A 23,891-nucleotide genomic window follows, 5' to 3' on the forward strand; every position below is an offset into this window, starting at 1 on the left:
TAGAATCCATATGCACTTTAAAATAACGTTCGTCCAGGAAGTTCTTCAGGAATTTCGCCATGTGGATATAAAGATTGCAGTCATATAGCTCTTTTAAAATTGCGTAGGGGCCAAGTTGTGTAATAAGCTTTCTCTAAGTCAAAAAATATAGCAACAGGGTGTTCATGATGGAAGAGTTCTTGAATTTGTTTTCGAGATGAACAAGATTGTTTGAAGTGAAAGGGTAAGAACGAAAGCCACACTGAAATCTACCCGACAGGTTTGATTCTTAAATATTTCATCAGACGCTACTTCAACATGTGTTCAGAAAACTTACAGACCCAACTCATTAAGAGCAATGGGTCTTTAGCTTATGGAATCTCATACCATCAAAGAAGGAAAATCTGACCAAATGCGATCAAACGGTTGCAATAATGTGAGCTTAGAATTGTATAAGACACTGTTGAGCATATAAGATATACGATCAATCTTTGGAACAGTGTTGAACGACTCATGTAAGGCAAAATCGAACAAGAGCAGCAAAGGAAATGTTATAATCCACTGTATTGGTATTACGAACATTAATGAGTTCTTACCGGTAGGAATACGAAAGCGAATGTGTTTTCCACTGAATTGCATGACTCGGGTCGGATTGCATTGGCTGAATACGATTCTGCACGGATGTAAAAACACCTTTCGCACTTAATTTTCAGCTTCCAAGAAAAATCCACCAGGGAACAGAAAATCTTCCCAAAGGTAATCCATCTCTACATTAAATTTGGAGGAATGTTTGTTATTTCTGGATTTCCTATTGTGGTTCTTTATTTTTCTTCATTCTATCTCCAACTTCTTTATCATATCCCGGCATTGCGCTGGCGTCTTTTCAATCTTTTGTGTCTGTGCAACCTATCCGAAATAATAGAAAATATTTTCGGATGTGATTTTTCAGCATATCTAACCCTAAACTCCTATTAAGCTTTCACTTCACTATCATACGATTGACATGCCATGATATATTTGTTATTTTGGAAACAAAAACTTTCCTGTGTGCTTCATCTGCAGCATGAATGAACACCTTCCGCAAAACAAATTACCACGCCAGCGACAAATCAATTCTAGAATATCGAACATTGCTGCGATACTTATGGTGCGAATTAGTATACACACATATATACAGGGTTTGTATGATAAGTAATGAGACCAGGTCTGGAAACATTGTTTTATTGATCTGATCTGTACAGGGACTTAAAAGCTTTCGAAGTACTCTCCTCTTGCGTCGATGCACTTCTGCAATCGATGTTTCCACGCTGCAAACGCCCCCTGGAAGTCAGCAGCCGGCATGTCCTTTAGAAATGTGGTCACGGCTGCTTGGATGGCTGTGACGTCTGCAAAACGGGTTCCTTTCAAGCGTGGCTTCAGCTTCGGGAAGAGGAAGAAGTCGGCCGGGCTCACATCTGGGCTGTAGGGTGGTTGTGGAAGGACTTCCACCCCAATCCGGGTCAAAAAGGAGGTCACTAAGAAGGCGGTGTGGGCAGGGGCATTGTCGTGATGCAACTTCCACCGGCTAGCGATCGCCGGTCTTTTCCGCTTGACGCTCCTGTGCAGTCTCTCAAGGACTTGTTTGTAGAAGGCGGCGTTGACGGCTTGTCCTTGGGGTACAAACTCCTTGTGGACCACCCCCACATTGTCAAAAAAAACAATCAACATTGTTTTCACCTTTGACTTCGACATTCTGGCCTTCTTGGGGCGCGGGGACGCAGGAGTGTGCCACTCCGCGCTTTGACGTTTCGTTTCAGGGTCGTACTGGAACACCCACGACTCGTCACCTGTTATGACGTCATCTTCAAAGTTAGGGTCACTGTTCATGAGGTTCAACAGTTCCTGACAACAATCAACACGTCGTTGCTTTTGTTCGTCAGTCAACACTCGCGGCACCAGTTTCGCACAGATTTTTCTCATTCCCAATTGTTCCGTCACAATCTTGTGCACTGTTGTGTGGTTCATATCGAGTTCATCAGCAATCAATCTCAACGATAATCGACGGTCTGAGTTCAGGAGATCCCTCACTTTTGCCACAGTTTCGTCCGTAGTCACTGTTGTCGGGCGTCCAGCCCTCTCCAGATCCTCAACGCTTTCCCGGCCGTTCCGGAACGCACTGTGCCAACGAAACACCTGGGCTTTGGATAGGGCTTCCTCTTTGTAGGCCTCCGTGATGAGAGAAAGCGTCTGAGTAGCCGTTTTCCCCAGGCGAACGCAAAATTTGATCGCATAACGCTGTTCGATGGAACCCTCCATGTTTGTTGATTTTCCGCCGTGACAAGAATGTTCACAAGGGCTTTGTCCAAGGCTTGTCCGCGCTCCACTAAGGCTCGGAGCCAACTGACGCGCGGTGCGTTGCTTTGCTCGGACCCCCCCCCTACATCCTCCATCACCGACAAACCCGCTCCAGCGACACGCGCGCCGCGGCGCGGCGAGTCTCATTACTTATCATACAGACCTTGTATATAGGCCAAACACAGATCGGCTCGCATCCTTTGTTCTTATTCGGCACGACTCAGCGCTAGTGATTTCGCACTGACGAAATCGTGCTGATTCGAATTAACTCGGACTGGAACCAAATGCGAAAAGGCCTCGATTAAACTCGGCCGATCGCAACATTGAAAATGTTGAGTAAAAATGTTAGGTGTGTCTGTAGGATTAGTCTCAAGAATCCCATTTGTCTATAGTCGAACTGTGGTCGCAAAAAGATAGGCAAACTAGTAGTCGAACAGTGGCCGTTTAAAGCTAGTACCCGATGTCAAAAATTAGTCATAGTAGTTCAACTACTGGGAGACATTACTTAACCTTTCCAATTTTAAAGCTTCGAAGATTTAATTAGATGCTTAGCACTGGCACAGACAATACCAAACTTCCAAGATTATCGATGCCGATTAAAAACTGCAAAAGCGCCCCGATGACGCAGGATAGCTTCACGATTTCTGAATACTATCACAGAACTCGTCATCATGAACAATTTCCTACACACTCTGGAATGAAACACGGGTAGCGTCAATCACAATCTGTAGCAGCATAATGGGAAAAGCATCGAAAGCACTAAACTCACTTGAACTCCCAAAAAGTTGGCGCATCAGCACGTTTCAAGTTAAAGTGCGGACGATGATAGTAGTAAACAGACCCTCAGGGATCGCAAGAAAATTATTACTACTAGAAATCTGGATGCAACTTTCATGTTAAAGAAGCCATAAGGGAAAGGAAACCGAAAAAGAGGTCAATATACAAGTAGATACCGACTCTAGTAGAAAGTGGGTAGCACTACCGTTATGAAGGACGAGCATCTCACTCTCACTCTCAAAGAAATTCCATTACCTGACGGTTATAATAACCACCTTGTGAACTTTAAACTACGAACATACTTCACTTACTCTTTGTCACCTAGTGGACCGCGGTGGGTCAGTGGTAGAGCATTCATCTCTGGTGCGTGGGGTCTCTGGTTCGATCCCCGCTCAAGCCAAGTGAACTTTGTGATGGACAAACACCGTGTGTGTGGGTTTTCTCGGGGTTCTCCCTTTCCTCCCACTTTCTTCATTCCAGCATTTCACTCATTTTTCATAATCACCGTCTCCTTTAGCCTAGACGGCATAACCGTGGGACGTAAAACTCAAAGATTTCATTTAATTTTCTTTGTCACCTAATTACATCCGATTTAACATCTGATCGAAGTACAGGATGACTACAAACTTGATGTAACGCCCCGTCCAGGAAGAGAGACGAACGTAATATTGTTCATTTCTACATTTGTGAAGTCGTCTACATTAAACTTGAATACATATATATCTTCCACAAATAGCATTCAGCATGAGATATTAACTTTACTTTGTCAAAGCAATTCTAATAAGCATGGATTCTCCTAAATGTTTAGATAGTCTGAAAACTGCTAGATTTTTATCCTGATTTTGTTTTAAATCCTAGTGTCCACATTTCTCTTAGTCATACTTACGTAAATCTAGTCACAGTCAAAAACCACCTCGTAAACACCAGAATTAACCTTTCCATTAACGAAGTTAACTTCTATAATCAGTTTGTTTCGAAGATTTAAAGGCTTCTGTAGATCAACATTCATGTGCTAGTTCTTAATTTCTATGGATGTCCAGGCCATAACGGGAAAGAGGTTCATTTGCCTTGCTCTTTCTGTTTCAGTTGTTTGGTGTTTGAGTCCGTTTTAATAAATCGCTAAAGTTTGTTCCTTCCAATTATTTGCCAAATTTACAGCAGACATTTTGAAAAATATACTCATATACGAATTTTAATTGCTTTTCTATCTCCCTATCTTGTGACAGTTTTGTAAACTCTTAACGAGAAATTAATCCACACATTTGATTTTATTCTAGAAGAATATGTCAGGTTTTTATGGCAAGAATTTGGTTTTCAGTAAATATTGGTGTGGACTTCGTTGTCGGATCTGGTAAATCAAACGTACAGATTAATTCATTCCAATAAGTTTACACAATTGTCATAAGATGAGGAGACAGAAAAATAATTAGAATTCGTATATAAGCTTGGTGTTCAAAATAGCAACAGTAAATTTTATTAGGTAACTAGAAGCAACAAATTTCAACAATTTACTACAGGGAACTCAAATTCAAAAAACTGAAAAAGGAAGAACACAACGAATGAATCTTCTTCCCATTATGGACAAAAATTACAAAAAATAGCCCATGAATATTATTTAAGTTGCCTTCAAATCTCCGAAGAAGTTTTAACTGATGTAACGGTCCGCTTTGTGAGCTGTTGCAAATTCTTTTGTTTCCACGGAAATCTTTACAATTTGTTTTTGAAATTATTATTATTATTATTCCAAAATTTAATATGTTTTGTTAATACATACGATTATTAAGTTTTATCTGTAGTCATTATCTTGAATTTTATGACTTGATATGAAATTGTTAATTCTCTTGAGATTTGTCAATTCTTAATGTTATTCCGTTCTGGAATTTTAAATGGATTTCTCTTCTTCTTCAGAGAGATATACAAATATCGCAATACAAATCTCTGATACCAGTTTCTGACTTCATGTAAGCTTGATTACGTTTGCGTTTTGATGTTATTGCCGTTTAATTAATTATTAAATGGTTTTGTGTCACCTTCGACACTATTGCCATTATAATAATTAATAATTATTGTCTAGTTGATAATACGTACTATTATGAATATGTGTCAGTAAACGCAGTTTCTGCGTCCATAGCCGTATCAATTAGCGATATACTGAGAACGTAATTCCATGTAAATATTAATATCTTACGTAAACTAGAAGAAAATTGATGCCGACAATGTTTATGTTACAGAATTATAGAAATGGACTTCTAGCGAAATGCTCTAAATATTGAGGCAGGCTGATGAAGTCTTTGATATTTCACTTCAACACCTCAATTTGTGTATTACGTGTGTCTATATGTGGTACAAGTTGTTATACGATAATGATAATGAAATTGATTAACTTAAGTTACATTGATGTATGATATACTTCTCTCTCACTTTATATATATATATATATATATATCAGAGACTAAAACGCACATCATGCCTGTGGATGCACTAAGCAGTATATCAGTATATTGTTTGCGAGCAAATATAAAATAAATTCTGTGAAGAGGTTTTTTCCTTGTCTACAATTCTAGTATAAATTCACATAGTTGAAAGTCATGGGAAATGTTCTGTCACCGGAAGGGGCCTTGCTTTTGTTGCGAGCTTGCTGTTTGAAGGGCGAGGTCTGATGAGCTCTGGATGATTTGTCATACATCACAATCTGTCCACATTACCGCAGATAATTGATTTTATCAAATATTAAATACACCATTACACTAGTTATGAATAAAAGTTACTTCGTTGATGGGAAAGTAAGTCCGGTTGTTTATGAGCTGGTTAGCGATTGTGATCAGTTTTACCTACGGATGACTACGAGGATTATGAGTATTAAGATAAACATATCAGGGACTTCAAGGATAAAAATCTAGTAGTTTTAGAACTATCTAAACATCTAAGCGAATTTAAGCACCTAAGCGAAAAAGTCATACTTCCTCGTTACTGGACAGAGTAGAATATGAATTCTATTTCATTAGGGAAAAAAAAATTAAAGTTGGATAAGGGTAGCATGGAGAAGCAATGAAATTACATTATAAATTACAGAAAACATCAGATCTCTGGCTAGTATCACAATTTGACATCAAAGTTTCCGCAGGCATCTAGTTGGTTAATGTTTTACAATTATTACGTCTAATGATAGTACTAGTTACGGCAACATTGGAATATTCAATGGCTGCCTCCTCTCGCAGAGTGCTTTATAGTTTTCATTTCATCTTCAAGTTTTTAACTACAAATCACCTATTCGTGCCCACAGTGGTCCTTTTACCTCATTCCAGGAAGAAAATGAATGATACATATTGTAGCAATTTAATGTTTTTCTAAGGAAAAATCTGAAGATAAATTTATAAAAAAATAAATACAATTAGAAAAACAGAGAGAGAGAGAACAAAATATTGCAAAGAATTACAATCAGTAACGCACATTCAGGCAACGAATATTTTACTGTTTAATGACAGAAAAGAGAGTTCAAACGTAAACTTGAATATTAACTCTTAGGAGTGAAGTACCACAGCAGAGATTCATTTGAAAAACTTACGAGACTTTATACTAACAACAGACAAATCAAACAACTATGTAGCTTAGGCTAAAATCAGGATCAAACATCGCAGTGAGTTTCCTAGGAAAGATCTCATTTCCTATCAGCTTAGGACTCATAATTAACTTTACAACTCAATTTTGAATTCCGTACTTACTTCACTATTGCTCATTTGTACTTCTTACGTCTGCAATCAGATAAAGCCACCGGACAATGAATTGAGTGTATCAATTGTTTGCAAAAAGACAACATAACAAACAATTTTCCAGCTAAGGATTGACGGATAATCCAAAACATACGAATATATTTTTCAGACTTGAAGTTAACTTAAATTATACTTTTTGTTCCTAGTAGTAAAAACCGAACTTCGAATATTAAACCGTGCTGATACAACACACACGAATTTCAAGACTACTACTACTCCTTGCTTGGAAATTTTTATACCTTACCTACGGATTAAAATACACGCTTCCAAACACTTGCTGTACACGTAATTGGCAAACAAGTATTATAGAAAGAAAATTTACTAGGAAAACGATTGGAACAAACTTACTTTATTTGGGCATAACTAAAGAAGAAGAATCTCATTTAATTAATTAATTCGAGTTACCAGAAATACTTCTCAAAAAATGTCAGAAAAACACAAAAGCAAAAATTTTGTGATGTTTATTTTATTAAAAATATATTACTTTCCTTTTAAAATGTACAAGATACGTATATATTTGTATGTATTATACCCTCTTTTAAATAAATTAACAAAGAATATTAAAGTCTACGTTACCAAAAAACAGAATTAACAACAATAATTAATATATATATAAATACACACACATACATACATCCAACATATATGTATATATACATAATTGCAATTTTATCATTATCAAATGATATTAACTTTAAATATTATTCAATAAATAATATATATAATATATTAATTATTCAATAAGTACTGACTATTATTACTAACATTATTCATATAAATGACTTATAAAGAATATAAGTCAAACAAAGCAAATTATTTTTCCTATATCTATCGAAATGTTAACACTATGTCTTGCAATTTTGTCTACAGATACTGTGATAACGAACTAGTATATACTTAGTTAAAAGTTATGTTCAATTCAATTCCATACGCTTTATCGGGAATTCCATTTCATATTTCTCTTACTTGATCAGTTACTTCATCATTTCTATCAATTATTTCATTTGTATTCCCCATTAAGTATATTATCGTATAAGTCACATTGAAAAAAACATAAAGCAAAATATTCTTTTATGTATATTTGTCCGTGAATTCTTGTCAATATTTCAGAATGTTATTCTTACTTAATTGGAAAACAGGTGACTTGAACCGCACAGCAAGAATGGATTTAAACAATGAAAGTAAATGTATTTGATATGTAAGAAACTAAAATAATTTTATATAAAGTATGATTTTATAGACGAACAGCAAGTATGTTACGATACATCGCATAATGATGATATGACAAGTATTTATAAAGCATTATGCACATAGTTAATAAAATTATAAACAATACTACCTCGAATACTACCTGTGCAATACCTACTTGGATTTCTTCATTATATATATAAACTGGATGAAAAGTAGTGGCAATACTGTTCTCATGTCAGAGGGCTGTGTCAGCAGCAGGGTTGGCTGCTTTAACCCAAGGTGGTTTAAACCAAAAAACGAAAAATGTTCGTAAAAGGATAAGTGTTCGTAACATCTTGATGAACACACATTTGTGGGTTATCACGTTTCACTCCCGTATATTATAGTATTATAATCAGACCTAAATTCCCCATTCATTACTCAAAGATATTAAACTACAAAAGCAACTTTTTTTTTTTTCTAAATTATAAGTTTATGAATGTTTCTTTTGTGATTTTTTGTAGTTTATTATTGTTATGCAATTGCAATCGAAGAAAATTCTAAATATTGTTTCATTTCAATAATGTTTACTATTGATAAAATAAATCGAAATGCCGTACTTTTTTGGGAGGGGGTCATACAAACCTCACAAGAGGCATTTATTGAGATCAGAAGTATCTTTGGTATCTATTTATGTATAAATTGGTCAGAGCCAAAGTGGACTCAAATAATTCGTATCTTTGTTCACTTTTCTTATTGATATGCAAATTAAGTCGTCGTAATTCTTTAACTTGGACTAATAAAAGTCGTAGTGAACTAACTTGGACTAAATTAGTTCTTCTGTACTCTGTAGTATTTTGAAATTGTTCATATGTAATTCTGTACAATGGTTTCACTTCTTCAACTGTTTATCTTTTTGTCCTTCTGAAATGACTCTTGATAATTATATTAACAATTATGTAAAAATCAGTCACCGTATTTTTATAAGGAGTCCTTCGTGAGTGAGTCGGCAGACGTATCTCATTTATGCCCAATTAGTCTCTGTTTCGAGTTCAAATGGAGGACAATTTCTCTCGGATGTAAGCTGAAAAGTCGTTTGGATTCCACTTTAAACTTATGTGACCCCTTCCAGGATAACCTGGTTGTTGCATAACACCAAAGTAAAACAAACTTATTTCTGTCCATATGTGATATAAATACATCGAACAAATAATTAAAAAAAAAAAAAAAAAAACGGTTTAAACCCAAAAAACCGGATTTAAACAAAAAGTTTTTTTTGTTTTTTCCAATAAAAAACATGGTTTTTGCCAACCCTGCTCAGCAGTACAAGTTTCCATAGCTGATAAGGGAATATAAGGCGATGAAATGTGGCGAGTGATATGACTGTGTGTTATTCGATCCAAAAAAAGCAGTACCGTAATGTAGAGAATGAAAGTGGAAGCGCCATATCAGTATGGTTTAAAAAGACGGACAATGTACATAGATTAAGATTAAAGTGGCACATGGGCACAGCACACCTATGTTTTCAGGGACTTCGTGACGATCCTTTCGCCAAAATAGAGGAATCACTTTGCAGAAAGCACTACAACACAAGAGAAGCCATCATCCATGCCATATGGTGCTGGCTTTGTAAGCAACTGCACCTGTAGATTGGACTGAATAAAACGAAAACATTATATCACGATTTTATAGTATTCTACTGCATCAAAGGATTCTTTCTACAGATAAGAGAAGGCACCGTCTTTTTTGCTTAAATAGGATTTTTTACAGTCTTAGGTTCCTTTACACAAATTTCACTTTAATATACATATGAAAAATGAATATTTCCATTGACTGCATTTATGCGTTCAAAAGATATAAGTACATTTGCTTAAGATAAAATCGTACCCATACTAAAATGAACATGTGAATGTAAATGCGTGACATGACTGACCACCACCACACTACGAGGGGACCATTATGAGACCTCTTGTTTTAGCTACTTTGGTGATCTTTCGTCCTGTACATCATCTAGCATCTATAAACCATTTTTTAATTTATATATCATTTTTCTAATCATTTCTTATGACAGTTTTATATATGTAAAATATGTATTTATTTGTGACAATGCCCAGATAGTTTTTCTTCTATGTACTATGCATATTACTCTCTATGGCATAATGTAGCGAAAAACGTTTCCTTTTGTAAGACATATGGCAATTAGGAATGATCTAGGATTTTTATTTATTTATTTTACTTAAACTCTGAAAGGCTGTCTATATTTTTATGACCAGGAGTGTACAAAGTTCCGACTTCTCGAAATTGGTGGCGGTGTTTTTCCGCATTATATATACGATGATAATTAACTAAAATTTACTTTAACAAGCGTGTAATTCACTGTACATATTGAAGTCATTGTGAAAACCTTTGCAGCAGCGATTCAACTACAGTAGGCTATTTCATCCTTATGGTAGCAATTTGCAGTCGCCACCAGAGGTGCTAGTTTCGCGTCAGCAACGTGACGCACGCAGTACGGAGTAGCCAGACACTTGTGTACAAGCCGTGAAGAGGAGAGACGTGTATGAGCAGAATGCCTTTTTGGGACCTTTTTGGGAGGGCTGCATCGTAGCACTTTCTGATATAGGCTACAGCTATAGCTGAATAAGAACACAGCACAAGAAGAAAGGTTTCACAGTGTCTGATAAGGGAATTAATGCAGCCATCCATCGCAAACCCAGAGCAAACCATTGCTATGCGTCGTCAAAAGGAGCAAAAGAAGCAACCAGCTCCACAACGCAGTCAAGAAGTCATTGCCAAGATCCGCCGGTTTGTGACCCAGGAGAATCCACCCACCCAACGTGACATAGCGAGGCGTGTTGAACGGTCAACTGCAACTGTACACCGAATCATACGCGACAATTTGGGACTCAGAAGTGCACATAAGTGGCGGGTCCATGTTCTGAAGCCAACGCACATCGCGGGTGGCATGCAAAAGGCTGTACGAAGGTTACCTGGCAGGTGACAAATGGCGTTACGTGATCACCTTAGATGAAGCATGGGTCTATTTGACAGGATCCTAGCAGATGCGTACAATTTACTACCGCCGCAGTGATGAAACCGATCATGCAAAGTGGGTTCGCTCCTGCAAGGAGAGTTTTCCAAAGGGATTCATGGTAGTGACGGGTTTCTGTGCAAAAGGAAAGCTTCCGATACATCGGGTGTCATCAAATGTCAAGGTGAATGCAGCGTATTATATCGGGCATGTACTGGAACCCATCTATCGCCAACATGCCCCGGCTTTGTATGGCAATGACACTGACAGAGTGTTCATCCACCAGGACAAGGCCAGCAGCCATACTGCCAAACGAACGGTGGCCTACATGACACGTATGGAACAGGAGACAGGTGTAAAGGCTATCCCGTTTCGAGACATCCCCGTCAAGTCACCAGATGCATTTCCTATGGACTTGTGTGCTTTCGGCCTCCTCAAACGGAACATCAATAAGCGTCGTCTGACCACACTTGGTGGCCTTTGGAAAGTGTGCAAGGAGGAGTGGGCGAAATTGAATCAGGCAGTGCTCAATAGTGGTCTCCTTCAGTGGAAACTACGACGTCATGCAATCGTTCACCAACGGGGCTCTCACATCGAACATGATCGCTGGTGGAAACGGGGTTTTACGCCCTAGGGCACGGGTCTATACTTCACTACCATAAGGCTGAAACAGCCTTCTGTAGTATTCCAAGATTAAGAATATGCAACATAGTAACCTTTCTTTAAACTTCTGCATCAACCAATTTCTTGATATATCATATGCTCTCGCCTCATTTATACAGAATCGATCACCACAATGTCACCTAACATCAAATAAATACAAACAATAACGCGTCAGCTAATATTTCCATGCGCAACTTATTTACACACTCATTGCCAAACATTTCATCTTTAAATGAGTATTAAGTTTCGCTCGCTCACGAAAACCTTTATTACATACGAAACATACAAAAGGCTTGGAATTCACATGAACTCTTTCGTGGTATTCAAGATGGTGGCTTCTTGAGAACTGTTTGTTACAATATGAACACACATATGGTTTTTCACCTGTGTGAAGTCGCATATGGTATTTTAAATTAGTACCTCGAGACAGAGACTTAAAACATATTTTACACTTATATTTACCATCCACATCAAGTGTTACACAGTCTTTCAAACTAAACACATTCAGAATGCGTGAATTTTTATCCACAGAACAAACAGTATCAGTTCCAGTAGAAGAACCGCTTCCTAATCCCATGAAACAGATTTCGTCATTACCATCTATAACTGTTTCTGAATTGTTATACATACTTGAGTGATACTCCCATGTATCATTCATTGTACTGTCATCGTATTCATGATCGTCCGTGTTCACTGTTAAAGGGTCTTTAACTTCTACTTGCACATAATTCACTGGATCATCTTCGTATGTACCATCAACTCTCCTGAAATATGTTGAAACTGAATGAGTCCCATACAGATCACAGTAAAAGCATGTTCTTTCTGTCCCCGTGTAAATTAATCCTCATTTTACGATACTGGCATTCCATTAATTTTTAATATTAGCTCCTTTAAAATATTTACAACATGAAAACAAGAACATTCATTTGTACATAATTACATGATTAATCTGTAGGTATTTCAATCTCATTTCCAAAAGGATTAAGGTATTTCAGTCATTTTCTGTTATTCTTGGACCTTGAAGCAGTAATCTTAAACTGTGAATTTTGATTATTTTTTCTTTTAGAAATTAATTTATTTGGTCGAACTGTAATCTATTCTTTTTAAACTAATAAGTATCGATTTTTTGGATCAAAAAATGCAACATATCTCAGGCAAAAATTTTCTTCTAGGCCTTATATCTCGAGAACTACATATAAAGTAATCAAACCAAAACTAACAATTTACTCAGTATAATGTGCTTATTCAGTAAAAAATATGAAAACTCCATTTAGGGTCCGTTCAAAAATTTTGTTGCCCCTGATCCAAAAATCCTTGAAATTATTGGCCAAGTTTGCAATCTTTTGATGCATATTTTGGATCATTCCAAAACTTCTTGGCCAAGATCGCAATCTTTTGATTCATTTTTTTGGATCATTCCTAAAATTCTTGTTTTAACAGTTATTTCAAGGAAGATTCTATATATTTATTTTTAGGCTTTTCGAAGTATTCTCTTTCTGTAGAATGTACAAAACATGTTATTTTTAAGAACTATTCATATAGAGCATACTTACAGTAGGAATTTATGAAGACATAAAACACGAAAGAAAAATAAAAACAGTAATGAAAGTTGAGTACCTGCTTTAGTTCTAAAAATAGAACGTGTAAATAATTTATTTTTTATCACTGTATTGCGAGCGGTGATATTTAGAAAGAAATATAAGCAAAAGGTTAAACTAGCCAGTACTAGCCTTTTGTTTACATTTCTTTCGATATAATTTTTATTTATGATTTTTACAAAATGTATTGAAGGATTTACGGTACAATTTTATTTTTTAAAAAACGAACTGACACATGTCCTTTTAATGGAGAAGTTATAGTTTTATACAGCCATAACTGAAGGTACCTCGCTTTACCATGTCTGAGCTTTCATCCACACAACGTATTGTTAAGCTACATAGAGTTTCTTCCATGATGTTTATGGATTGATACCATCTGACAACCTCTCGACGAAACAGCAGATGTCCAGAACCAAATCTGAGATTGAATCTATTCTCGGCGAATAATACCTTAAGCCACTATTCCTTTGTTCAGTTATTGTTTGTAAACTCAATGGAGAGTGTCAATGAAATACTGAATACTTATTTCAGGTCAACAGAAGGCTGTGATAGTTTCTGTGTTCCTTTACTATTGGTCTGCGATTTCTACCGTTATACAAGGTGTCTCATCAGTCTGGAAACAAACACAGAAACTATCACAGCCTTTTTTTTTTTTAATATATATATATAGATAACTATTAGTCTAAGCAAGGAGAAAAGTATCCAGGTCATTATCATCTATGAAGGACCACGTCTACGAAAGGTGGCTACTGAAATTCAACAGACTGCATCCCCAATGTGAATTCATTAGTCTCGTGTATTCAGTAACAATGTTCAACACTGATTTTCTAACGGAGACATACGCAGCCATTTCTTGATAACTTTACGGAGCTGAACACGAAAACGAATGGAAAAGCGAGATTGGTTCTTGTTTTTAAGTTATAAAAGAGGAAAAAGAGGGGGATCCGAAAATAACACTGTTCTGCAAATTTTAGAAAGTTTTGTGTACCGAAGATATAAGCAGCCTTTATTGGATAATTTTAGGGTGCTGAAAACAAAAATTACAATGAAATAATTATATCAAGGGGCGGGGGAACGAGAATAACGGGAAATTTACATATTCTTGCAATTTTCATTATGGGATTTCCAATATGTTCACAAATTTTATGCTACTTTATTCGAAGGGAAATAGTTTGAAAATAGGGGGAAGAGGAACGTGTTTCTAAACCTATGGCGAAAACTGCCAATTTTTGTAAATTTTCCCCAATTTCCTTCCAGTAAAGTGGCATAAACTCAGGAAAACAGCAAAAATTCATTAAACAGGAATGTGTTTATGTAAAAAGTAAGTCGCTGACGAAGGTGGAGATTCCCATTCAAAATTTCGCATTAATAAATATTTAGACGTATTTCGGGGTTTCCATTAATAGTTATGCATTGATTTAGTTCGTTAGAAGTAGGTATAGCACTAAAAATTCATGAGAAATGAAATATGTGTCTGAGTGAGCAGGTCTGTTTCTAGACCTAGACGTGTCTGTTTTAAAATTCGAAAAGTACTACTTTAGGAAATAAGTTCCTCCTGACAGAAGATCTTGAATTTATTATTCAACGACTATATTTTAAGGTAAGGACGTGAAAACTGGGTCATTGTCTCGATGCAATAAACTCTGACGCGGTCTGTACAAAAAGATTTTCGCGGCACGGAATAAATATAATTTACAGTATACAGCAATGAAATGATTTTAAAGGAACTTGAACTGGAAGTTCAGAAAATCCTATGCAATATGAAATTATTGTATAGGAATCCCAATCACTGCTTTATGTAAAGTGTGCCAATAAATTGAATCGTATGAAAACTAAATATCGGAGTACAAGTTTGTAGATACTCATAACAAGCCAAAAGCAGTAGAAAATCTATTTGAGTACACCAGCTTATTCACAACTGGAAGATTAACACTGTTTATAATTTCAAGGTAACAACCGAATAATACATCTATACTATTCAAGAAAGTTTTGATTAATATTAGGAAAACTTTTAGAGTAGTTCTACGAAAGCTCAAATTTTTAAGAGTGCAACCTTTTGTAATTGACAATACCGAGATATTTGTATACATTTTTATTTCTAAAGGGAACATTTTTCCGTGGAGAAACACCATGTGCCTGGATTTTTTCACGCTTCTCCCATTTCCTTCCACTTTATTCATTCCACCTTTTCGTTCACCATCATCGTCACTGTCTCCCTTAGCCTCGGAACACAATTGTGGAACGTGTAGTCTCGAATAATAATGTGTTTATGCTTTGATACTTCTAAAATATCTAGATGGATCTCATACAATGTGATGAGTTTGCTATGTGTGAATGCTTTAGGAAAACGCCACTGAAAGAGATGGGCGTCTCTATTGAATAGTTCGGAAATCCACTAAATGACAGGTGTATACCAAGATTAGTCTAAGTGAAAATTTGTACACAATCACGTTACCAAGTCCAATGATTTTCAAGATCTAGTGAAAAATAAGAAAAACTTTTAATCCCTCTTTTTCTTCTCCCATAATTGGCGGATTAGGCAGAACCTGTCCTATCTAATCTAGGGCAGATTTTCAAAATCTTTTACTTTGTGCCCCCTTTTGTAACTCTTGTTAACTTGATGCCTTGTCATTACTCGGACCTACCTTACGTACGCGATCCAGGGTTCGATTTCAAATGAGGATTCATTGAATAATTTCTTCATGTTCTTTAGCCTATATAATACAAATATTTCAATAGCCTAGAAATGCAAACATGGTAATCAACACTCCGTTTTTGGGGTAGACAAAAACTTAGAAGTATGTGCTAAACGTTTTCTTCAAAGTATAATCTACGAAAGGTAAGAACAGATAGCATGTCCCTCAGAAGCACAACTTGTCAGTGTCTACTAACTATGGTATAATATCGTCCTATGTATTCCCTACATTTGGCGTAATTATCAGGATCTGTGGTCCAGATACCACACTCAGGTAATGTAAATTAATCCACACTTTCGTGGGTCCTTCAGGTATGGATGTCAGTCTGTATTCAGGCCATGAGGGCACATTTGGATTTTTACTTATTTATTTATATTAAATGCATAAGAGAATTTACGTATAATTGAACAAACTTCATAATCAGGCCCTTCCGGATATATGTTGTTATTGAAGAAATGCGTTCGCTCGTCAACACCTGTAGAACACACTCTTGAATTTAGATATTCTTTGGGGACACACTGTATACGCTTTTTATTTACTCCAAGTCTACCTGCAAATAGATAGTATTAAAAAAATAACAACATTAAATTATTATAAGTTTAAGAACAACTATAGCGTATACTCGCCCCCTGTAGTAATGGTCAAAAGTTGTTCCTTCTATTGCACACATTTTTGAAAATAATTTGGAAACCTCCTAGGAAAATTTTATATATATATATATATATATATATATACATAGGGCGCAAAATTTTCGGTCGCCAAGTCGCCATTGGCGACTAGAAATTTAGAACTGGCGACCAGTCTTCAGTAAGAATGGTTTCTGCCTAAACTCTCAGGGTTGCGCAGTGTCTGTTTCGCTCGAAAATACGAAAATAATGTCACTGAGTGAGAGAAAACATGGAATTTGAAGTCGTCTTAACATACATGGAAAGTGAAGTCTTTACAATGTTGTAATTCGTCCCTCCTTTCCCACCTTCAATCGAAATGGTTCGCCTCATAATTTGTATGTGATAGATACTGGCAACCATCATTTCTAGAATGGCGAGTGCTTCTCACTTTGAAATTTTGCGCCCTGTATGCCAAGTCCTTGTTTTTGGCATTATTTGTTGATCTTCAATGTGACACTTCAGTGAACTTTGAGTACAGTCTGCTACACTTCCCGGATCTTGTTTGGAAATCATCAGTATTTCACAAAATCTATCTTCAAGGAAAACAATGTGTGAGAATTGTATATTCCAGATTTTCTCATGAGACAGTTTCTAATTTGTAAATCGTCAGTATTTTTCTTAATCTATCTTCTAGAAGAACAATGTGTGACTTTAGATTTTTTTCATGACAGTTTTAACGAAATCACCACGTGACTTAATTAACCAATCAAGTTTATAATTTCAGTCAGCGTGCAACCACGCCAATCATTTTTCTCTAGGACGCACTCAGTTACGTGTCTATTTCGACTTACGCCAGCCATGTAAATGCTGAGCTCGTAACTTTGCAGCGCTCGAAATAGTTTCGTTTACCAAGTGGAGTAAGGAGGACAGTAACAGGCCAACACCCATACTATCGCAATATGTACATTTTCGTACATTTTTGTTTAATGAATTCCTAGAAGACTTATTTACACAAGTTTAGAAGCATAACTATTCCTCGTACATCTGCAGATATGTCATTGTAAATCCCAGAAGTTTAGATTATTTTGTCAGTGAGCAGTAAACCCGTGGATGGAAATATTAGTGATCGTGGTTATTTCAAAGTGTTGTGTAATATGTATATTCAAAATGAAAAGTGAATCGTAAATAAAAAATAGATGAAATCGGCCACAATTTATAATCACGCGATACAAGTGTGAGGAATACATTTACAATGGACTTGCAATTCTGAATCAAACAGCCGACAAGATAACATTCTATTTATTATTGTATTTCAATCCAAAGAATCTACGTATTTTGCTATTTTAAGATGACTGTCAAATTCGATGTAGTAGTTAGTTGAGTTGAGTTGATTTTGAGTTGATTTATAGTATGTACTCCCAGCATACATATTATCCTCAACGTACAGCGGGAAGGAGAGATTATTTGAAGTCGCTTAAAAAATTGAGATGAAAATGACTTCTTATCAAAGTAAAGGCTACTACTAATCACCTTCAGATAATCTTGCGTCATTTACCAAATACTTTTTAAGATCACCATTCATCCAATCAGATTTCTTGTCTATGTGTTTTGTATATAAACATTTAAACTAGACCATTTCTTTCTTTTTTATTTTTTAATTTTGGTAGGTATTTAAATGCCTTTGCTTTCGTATTTAACACTGGAAAATAACGTATAGTCATTTCAGAAGCAAAATGTAGATGTCAAACAAGAACAAGGCACAATATGGTTGATTAATTCTAAAGATTTCAAAGACATCTATCTTAACAATTACCTAACGTTGAAATTTACAAAACACAAAGGAATTGTTCTGCTGTGATGATAAGTAGAAGTCCAGATCTAAACCCTATCAAAAATGTCTTGAATATGGTGGTATTATGTTAATAAAAGAGATGTATTAAAATAAATAATAATAAATATAAAAAAAACTGAAATTGAAACTCGGTTAATTGAGGAGCGAAAACTGTAAAAAATGAGTTTTCAGATCAATGTCAAAAGTTCGTGCATACATCAGGAACATGGACATTACATTGGCAATTATTAGTGGGACGTAAAGAAATAACAGAAAATGTGGAAGCAACAAAATGCAAACAAAAGTTTAAGAGAAAGAATCAGTACAGAAAATAGAAAATAAGATCGAGTCAATGAAAAATAGTATAAGCATTATGGCGATGACCAACACAATTATTGTTATTCTCATTATTTGAAGATGAAAAAGAGTTATTACTGTCATTATTTGAAGATGAAAAGGACAAAATAATGAGGAAGAAAAGTACAGTTGGTACATAAAATAGAAATACATGTACGTACTAATTTCTTTCTGAGAGAGGAAGATGAGTTTAGAAAATGACACTGACACACAAAAGTTCGGTCGAAGGTAGTGGTATGACTCTGTATTTGGGTACGGATAAATGGAGAATTTGGCATCGCAGAAATAATGGTGATTGTTAATAAGAATAGACAAGAGAGATCGGAGTTTCTTTGATGTGGTATAGGTAGTGGATAAACTTTAGAAAGCAGACAAAATTGGAGTTGTACAGTGCCGAAAACTGTCCAGCTTTCGGCACTGATTTCAGGCGAAGATAGGTTTCAAGAGTCCAGTTCTTGTAGCTGAAGGAAATGCAGAACTCGGTGGTTCTTTGTTCAATTTTCTGACCATAGTATAAGTGTAAGGGGGAAGGGGGGGGGGGGGCAGGAATGTTAAGTTTCTGCGAAGAATGGAAGCTTTAATAATATTCTATGAGAAGAATCGAAATTAATACTTTTTTAAAAAATCCAAAAACTGTGACGTCTTTTCCTTTCTATGTCAAGTTGTCTATCGCAAGTAAGTCAACTTGCATACAGAAATTACAAGAGTTGGTCCCTTGAAACATCACGTCCTTGCTGCAAATCATGTCAAAAAATTAGATTCAAAACCTGTCCTATTTACAACATGAGTTTAATCTTTGAACACCCAGAGTCCACAACAACAATAATCGTTCGTTTATTTCAATAGTTGCAATTTCTTCAATATCATCCACTTTCTAACTGCATCCACTGTCACGTATCCTATGTCGGACAAACCAAAACTCCTCTATACACATTAAAAATCAAGCAGTGCCAAGATTTTCCATTTATCTGTATCTACATACATACCATTACAACTCCATCTTCTAACAAATTAAGGTTTTAAGTCAGTGTCTTCGACATCTCGCTCAGAAGGAAATAGGCACACATTTTTATTCTATCTTATTTCTGTTATACAGTATATTTCAATTTCTTTTTGTATTTTTTCCCCGAACTTTCTTCATCATACTAATACTATTACTTTTACAATTTTTTCTTTGATTCTTGCTACTTCTACAGATGTCTCTCAATTGATTTTCTACAGAAGGTGTCCCCTCTTTCTAGTGTTTTCTCTTCTTCCTGATAATTTACTTTGACCTGCCATATGTTCTCCCCTCGTACACCCTCCATTCCAAAAGAAACCGAACTTTTGAAAACAAGTAGTACCACTAGTGCCATCTGTTGTAATATTTTACCGGTAGATGGCGTAGTCCCTCATTGACAACTGACATTTGGATGCACGGCAACAAAGTTATTGCGTTTCAACTGTCAGTGTGTTGTGTACATCGGTCGGAAAATGAGTTTCAAACAACGAGCTGCAATTGAGTTTTGTGTTAAACTGGGTAAAACTTTTAGTGAAACGCACCAAATGCTACAAAATGCATATGGTGATGAGTGTCTATCCCGTACGCAAGTTTACGAGTGGTTCAGGTGATTCAAATCGGGTAGAGAGACGCTGGATGATGACGAAAGATCAGGCCGTCCCAGAACCGGATTATCGGAAGAAAACATCGAAAAAGTGCGTGAATTCATCAAACATAACAAAAAATCGTCGGTGAAAGTTATTGAAATGGAATTAGGCATTCCTCAAACAACCGCATACCGCATTTTGACCGAAGTTTTGGGCCTTAAGAAGGTTAATTCGCGGTTTGTACCACATAAACTCACCGAAGACCAAAAAGTTGATCGAATTGCGCATTGCAAAGACATCGTCAAAAGTGCTCGGCAGGATCGAAACTTCTTGAAATCGATTGTAACTGGTGACGAGACGTGGTGTTTTGAATATGAGCCCGAAACAAAGCGGCAAAGTGCTGAATGGAGAGCGCCGGATGAAGGAACACCCAAAAAAAGTCGCTTGGTGAAGTAAAAAGTTAAGGTGATGCTGATTTGTTTTTACGATTCAAAAGGAATTATCCACAAAGAATTTGTTCAGCCCGGCCAGACAGTCACTGGAGAGTTTTACTTGGGCGTCATGAAGCGTTTGCTGGCAATAATTCGTCGTATTCGGCCCGAATATCGCGAAATCGGCAGTTGGACTCTTTTGGACGATAATGCACCATCACATCGTTCGCGACTTGTAACTGAATTTTTGGTCAAAAATCACATTATTCGGTTGCATCATCCGCCCTATTCACCAGATCTCGCTCCGTGCGATTTCTATCTGTTCCCGAAACTGCATTTGGCGATGAAAGGAAAGTGGCACGCATCGATTGATGCCATTGAGAAGGCGACGACCGCCGTCCTAAAGACCATTCCAATAAAGGACATGGAGAAGTCGTTTGGCAACTTGTTGGAGCGTGCAAATATGGGTATCGATGCAGAAGGGGAATACATTGATTAATAAAAATGATTTGTTCCAAAATGTACATTGCTTTTTTGTTTTTTTAAAACGTTCGGTTTCTTTTGGAATGGAGGGTGTACTTTTTAAGCACAATATTCAGTATGATTGATAATGACAAACAATCCAACTTTTGTCTCGAGTATTCTCTTTCTTCGCTTCTACGCTCAAATTACGTGCCACTCAATCTCTTCTCCCTAACTTTAATCTCGGTATATGCACACTTTTGTTTATGTAACAGATAAAAGTGATTGATATTTCAACATTTTCTTCTACTGGCAAAACTCCAGAAATATGGTATTAGGGGTGTAGTACATGAATGGTTTCGCTCGTACCTGACAAACAGAAAACAAGTAGTAAAAATACAAAAAATAATTAACAATAAGCAAGTCACATTTTCATCCAAAACTGCTACTATCTCTGCTGGTGTTCCTCAAGGCTCAATTCTTGGACCAATTCTTTTCTTTTATTTTACATAAATGATCTTGTTCAATATATGTATCCCCAACATATTGTACTATATGCTGACGATGTAAATGTCCTTGTAACAGCGGACAATACAGTTGAACTAGAAAGTAAATTAAAACAAACTGTGGAGCGTTTGATAAAATGGACATCTCAGAATCAACTGCTGATAAATGCAAAGAAAACAAAAGCACTAAATTTTCATTACTCATGTACATCTCGAACAGTACCACCCATTGTGATAAATTCAACTGATGTAGACTATTCAAAATCCACTAAATTTTTAGGTGTAACAATAAGCAATAGGCTTACATGGGATGCACATATTACTGAGCTAAACAGCAAATTAAACCGTACCTGTTTTGTCATTTATAGACTACGTGGTTCAGTGTCAAAAGAAACTTTGCTGTTATTGTACTATGGTAAGTTTCAATCCTTGTTAAATTACGGAATAATTTTCTGGGGAGCCTCCTATTCCAGTGTTACTACTTTTCGTCTACAGAAAAAGGCAATAAGATCTATTTTTAATCTGTCACCAAGGTCCTCATGCAAAAGGGTCTTTCAGTCAAATAAAATTTTAACTGTGCCTTGTCTGTACATATACAAAAGTATCATATATGTAAAGAGACATGAAAGTAGTTTTCTTCATGTTGACGATGTACATTCATACAACACACGACAAAAGAATAACATATTCACAGCATACCAAAACTATGCGTGCACCAAAAGAAGTGTTCTTCCTATGTCCGCTAAGTTGTTCAATAAGCTCCCAAGTTATTTGAAGGATATCAAAAACATACGAAATTTCAAAAATGAACTTAGTTTTATTTAGTTTTTAATGAATTTAGTTTTTTGTGTAACAAAATGTATTATCATATTAATGAATACTTGGGTGACAGTTTGTAAAATAATGTAATATCAATTATATTGAAATGTCTTCTAATTATTTGACAAGTCCTATGTACTGGTCTCTGACCAATAATGTACGACATGGATGAATAAAGAACGAATGAATGAATGAATGAATTTTATTTTCCTCCCAATCCCAATAGTTGGAACCAGGAATCGACGCAAGCATGAAACTTGACTAGAAAACAAGTGAGTTTTGTTTCACAGTGTAAAACTCAGTAGACTTCTAAACTATTGGAATTCAATATTCAAACTTGAAGTTGCAAAGCTGTAACTACTGGTTGCAATAGATTAATAAGATTCAACCTGTTCTTCTCACGCTGAATCCATACCAAAGAGTTACTACTCACTATGCTTTACTGTTTTTGTTCTCCGGCAATAAAGGTCGAAACCAGAAATCAATAATTTCAACAACTTCTAGTAGTCTGTTGCGGATGATATGTATTCTTGTGACTGTGAATCGATTTCCCAGAACCGTTTGTCGCTGTCTATTACCATTTTTATTCTATGGTATTAATGTTGAAACAAGGAATGGTTAATTTAAACCACTTCCGAGTTGGACAGAGGGTTAATGAAAATGATGAAATATTCTTGGGACGCTGAATCGATTATTATTATTATTATTATTATTATTATTATTATTATTATTATTATTATTATTATTATTATTATTATTAAAAAAACACGTCGGTATCTCTTACCGTTTTTGCTCCACGGAACTCAGTATTGAAATCGGAAGTAGTAGTAAATTTCAATCATTTCCGATTTTGGTAGTGTGTTGCGGGTTGTGAAGTTATACTCTCTTGAGACACTAAATAATTGCAGAAAACCGCTTCCTATTACCAATTATGTTCTATGGCGATAAATATTGAAACCGGAAATGGCTCATTTGAACCATTTCCTGTTTGAATAGAGAGTTAATGGAGAAGATGGTACTTATTCTTGGGACGGTGACTAGATTGAAGAAAACCGCATCTCGATATCTCTTACACCATTCTTGCTTTGTGGAAATCAGTATTGAAACCGAAAGTAATATTAAATTTGAACCACTTTCGATTTTGGTAGAGTGTTCGAGATAGTCATGATACGTTGCCTTGAGATGCTGAATCGTTTATCTGTTACCGTTTTTATTCTATAGCTATAAACGTTGAAACCGAAAATAATTAGTTTGAACCACTTCCAGTTTGAA

The 23,891-nt window shown here is 36.0% G+C and overlaps 1 protein-coding gene across 2 annotated transcripts in view; it reads right to left on the reverse strand.

Moving 5' to 3' along the window:
- The window catches only part of LOC145680489 (uncharacterized), a 92,878-nt gene that overhangs the window by 26,704 nt on the left and 42,283 nt on the right, over nt 1–23,891 (reverse strand). The window contains exon 4 of one of the 2 annotated variants that reach the window (XM_081751071.1): nt 7,445–12,488. The exons of the other annotated variant lie outside the window; for it this stretch is intronic. Coding sequence (XP_081607197.1) covers nt 11,924–12,488 — 565 coding nt within the window. The 3' untranslated portion in view covers nt 7,445–11,923. Of the gene's footprint in view, nt 1–7,444; nt 12,489–23,891 lie in introns of those variants that run through there. 2 annotated transcript variants of the gene reach the window in all.

This window comes from Thermobia domestica, chromosome 3, assembly GCF_964235325.1.
Source record: "Thermobia domestica chromosome 3, izTheDome1.hap1.1, whole genome shotgun sequence".
In the NCBI taxonomy this organism is placed as follows: Eukaryota; Metazoa; Arthropoda; class Insecta; order Zygentoma; family Lepismatidae; genus Thermobia; species Thermobia domestica.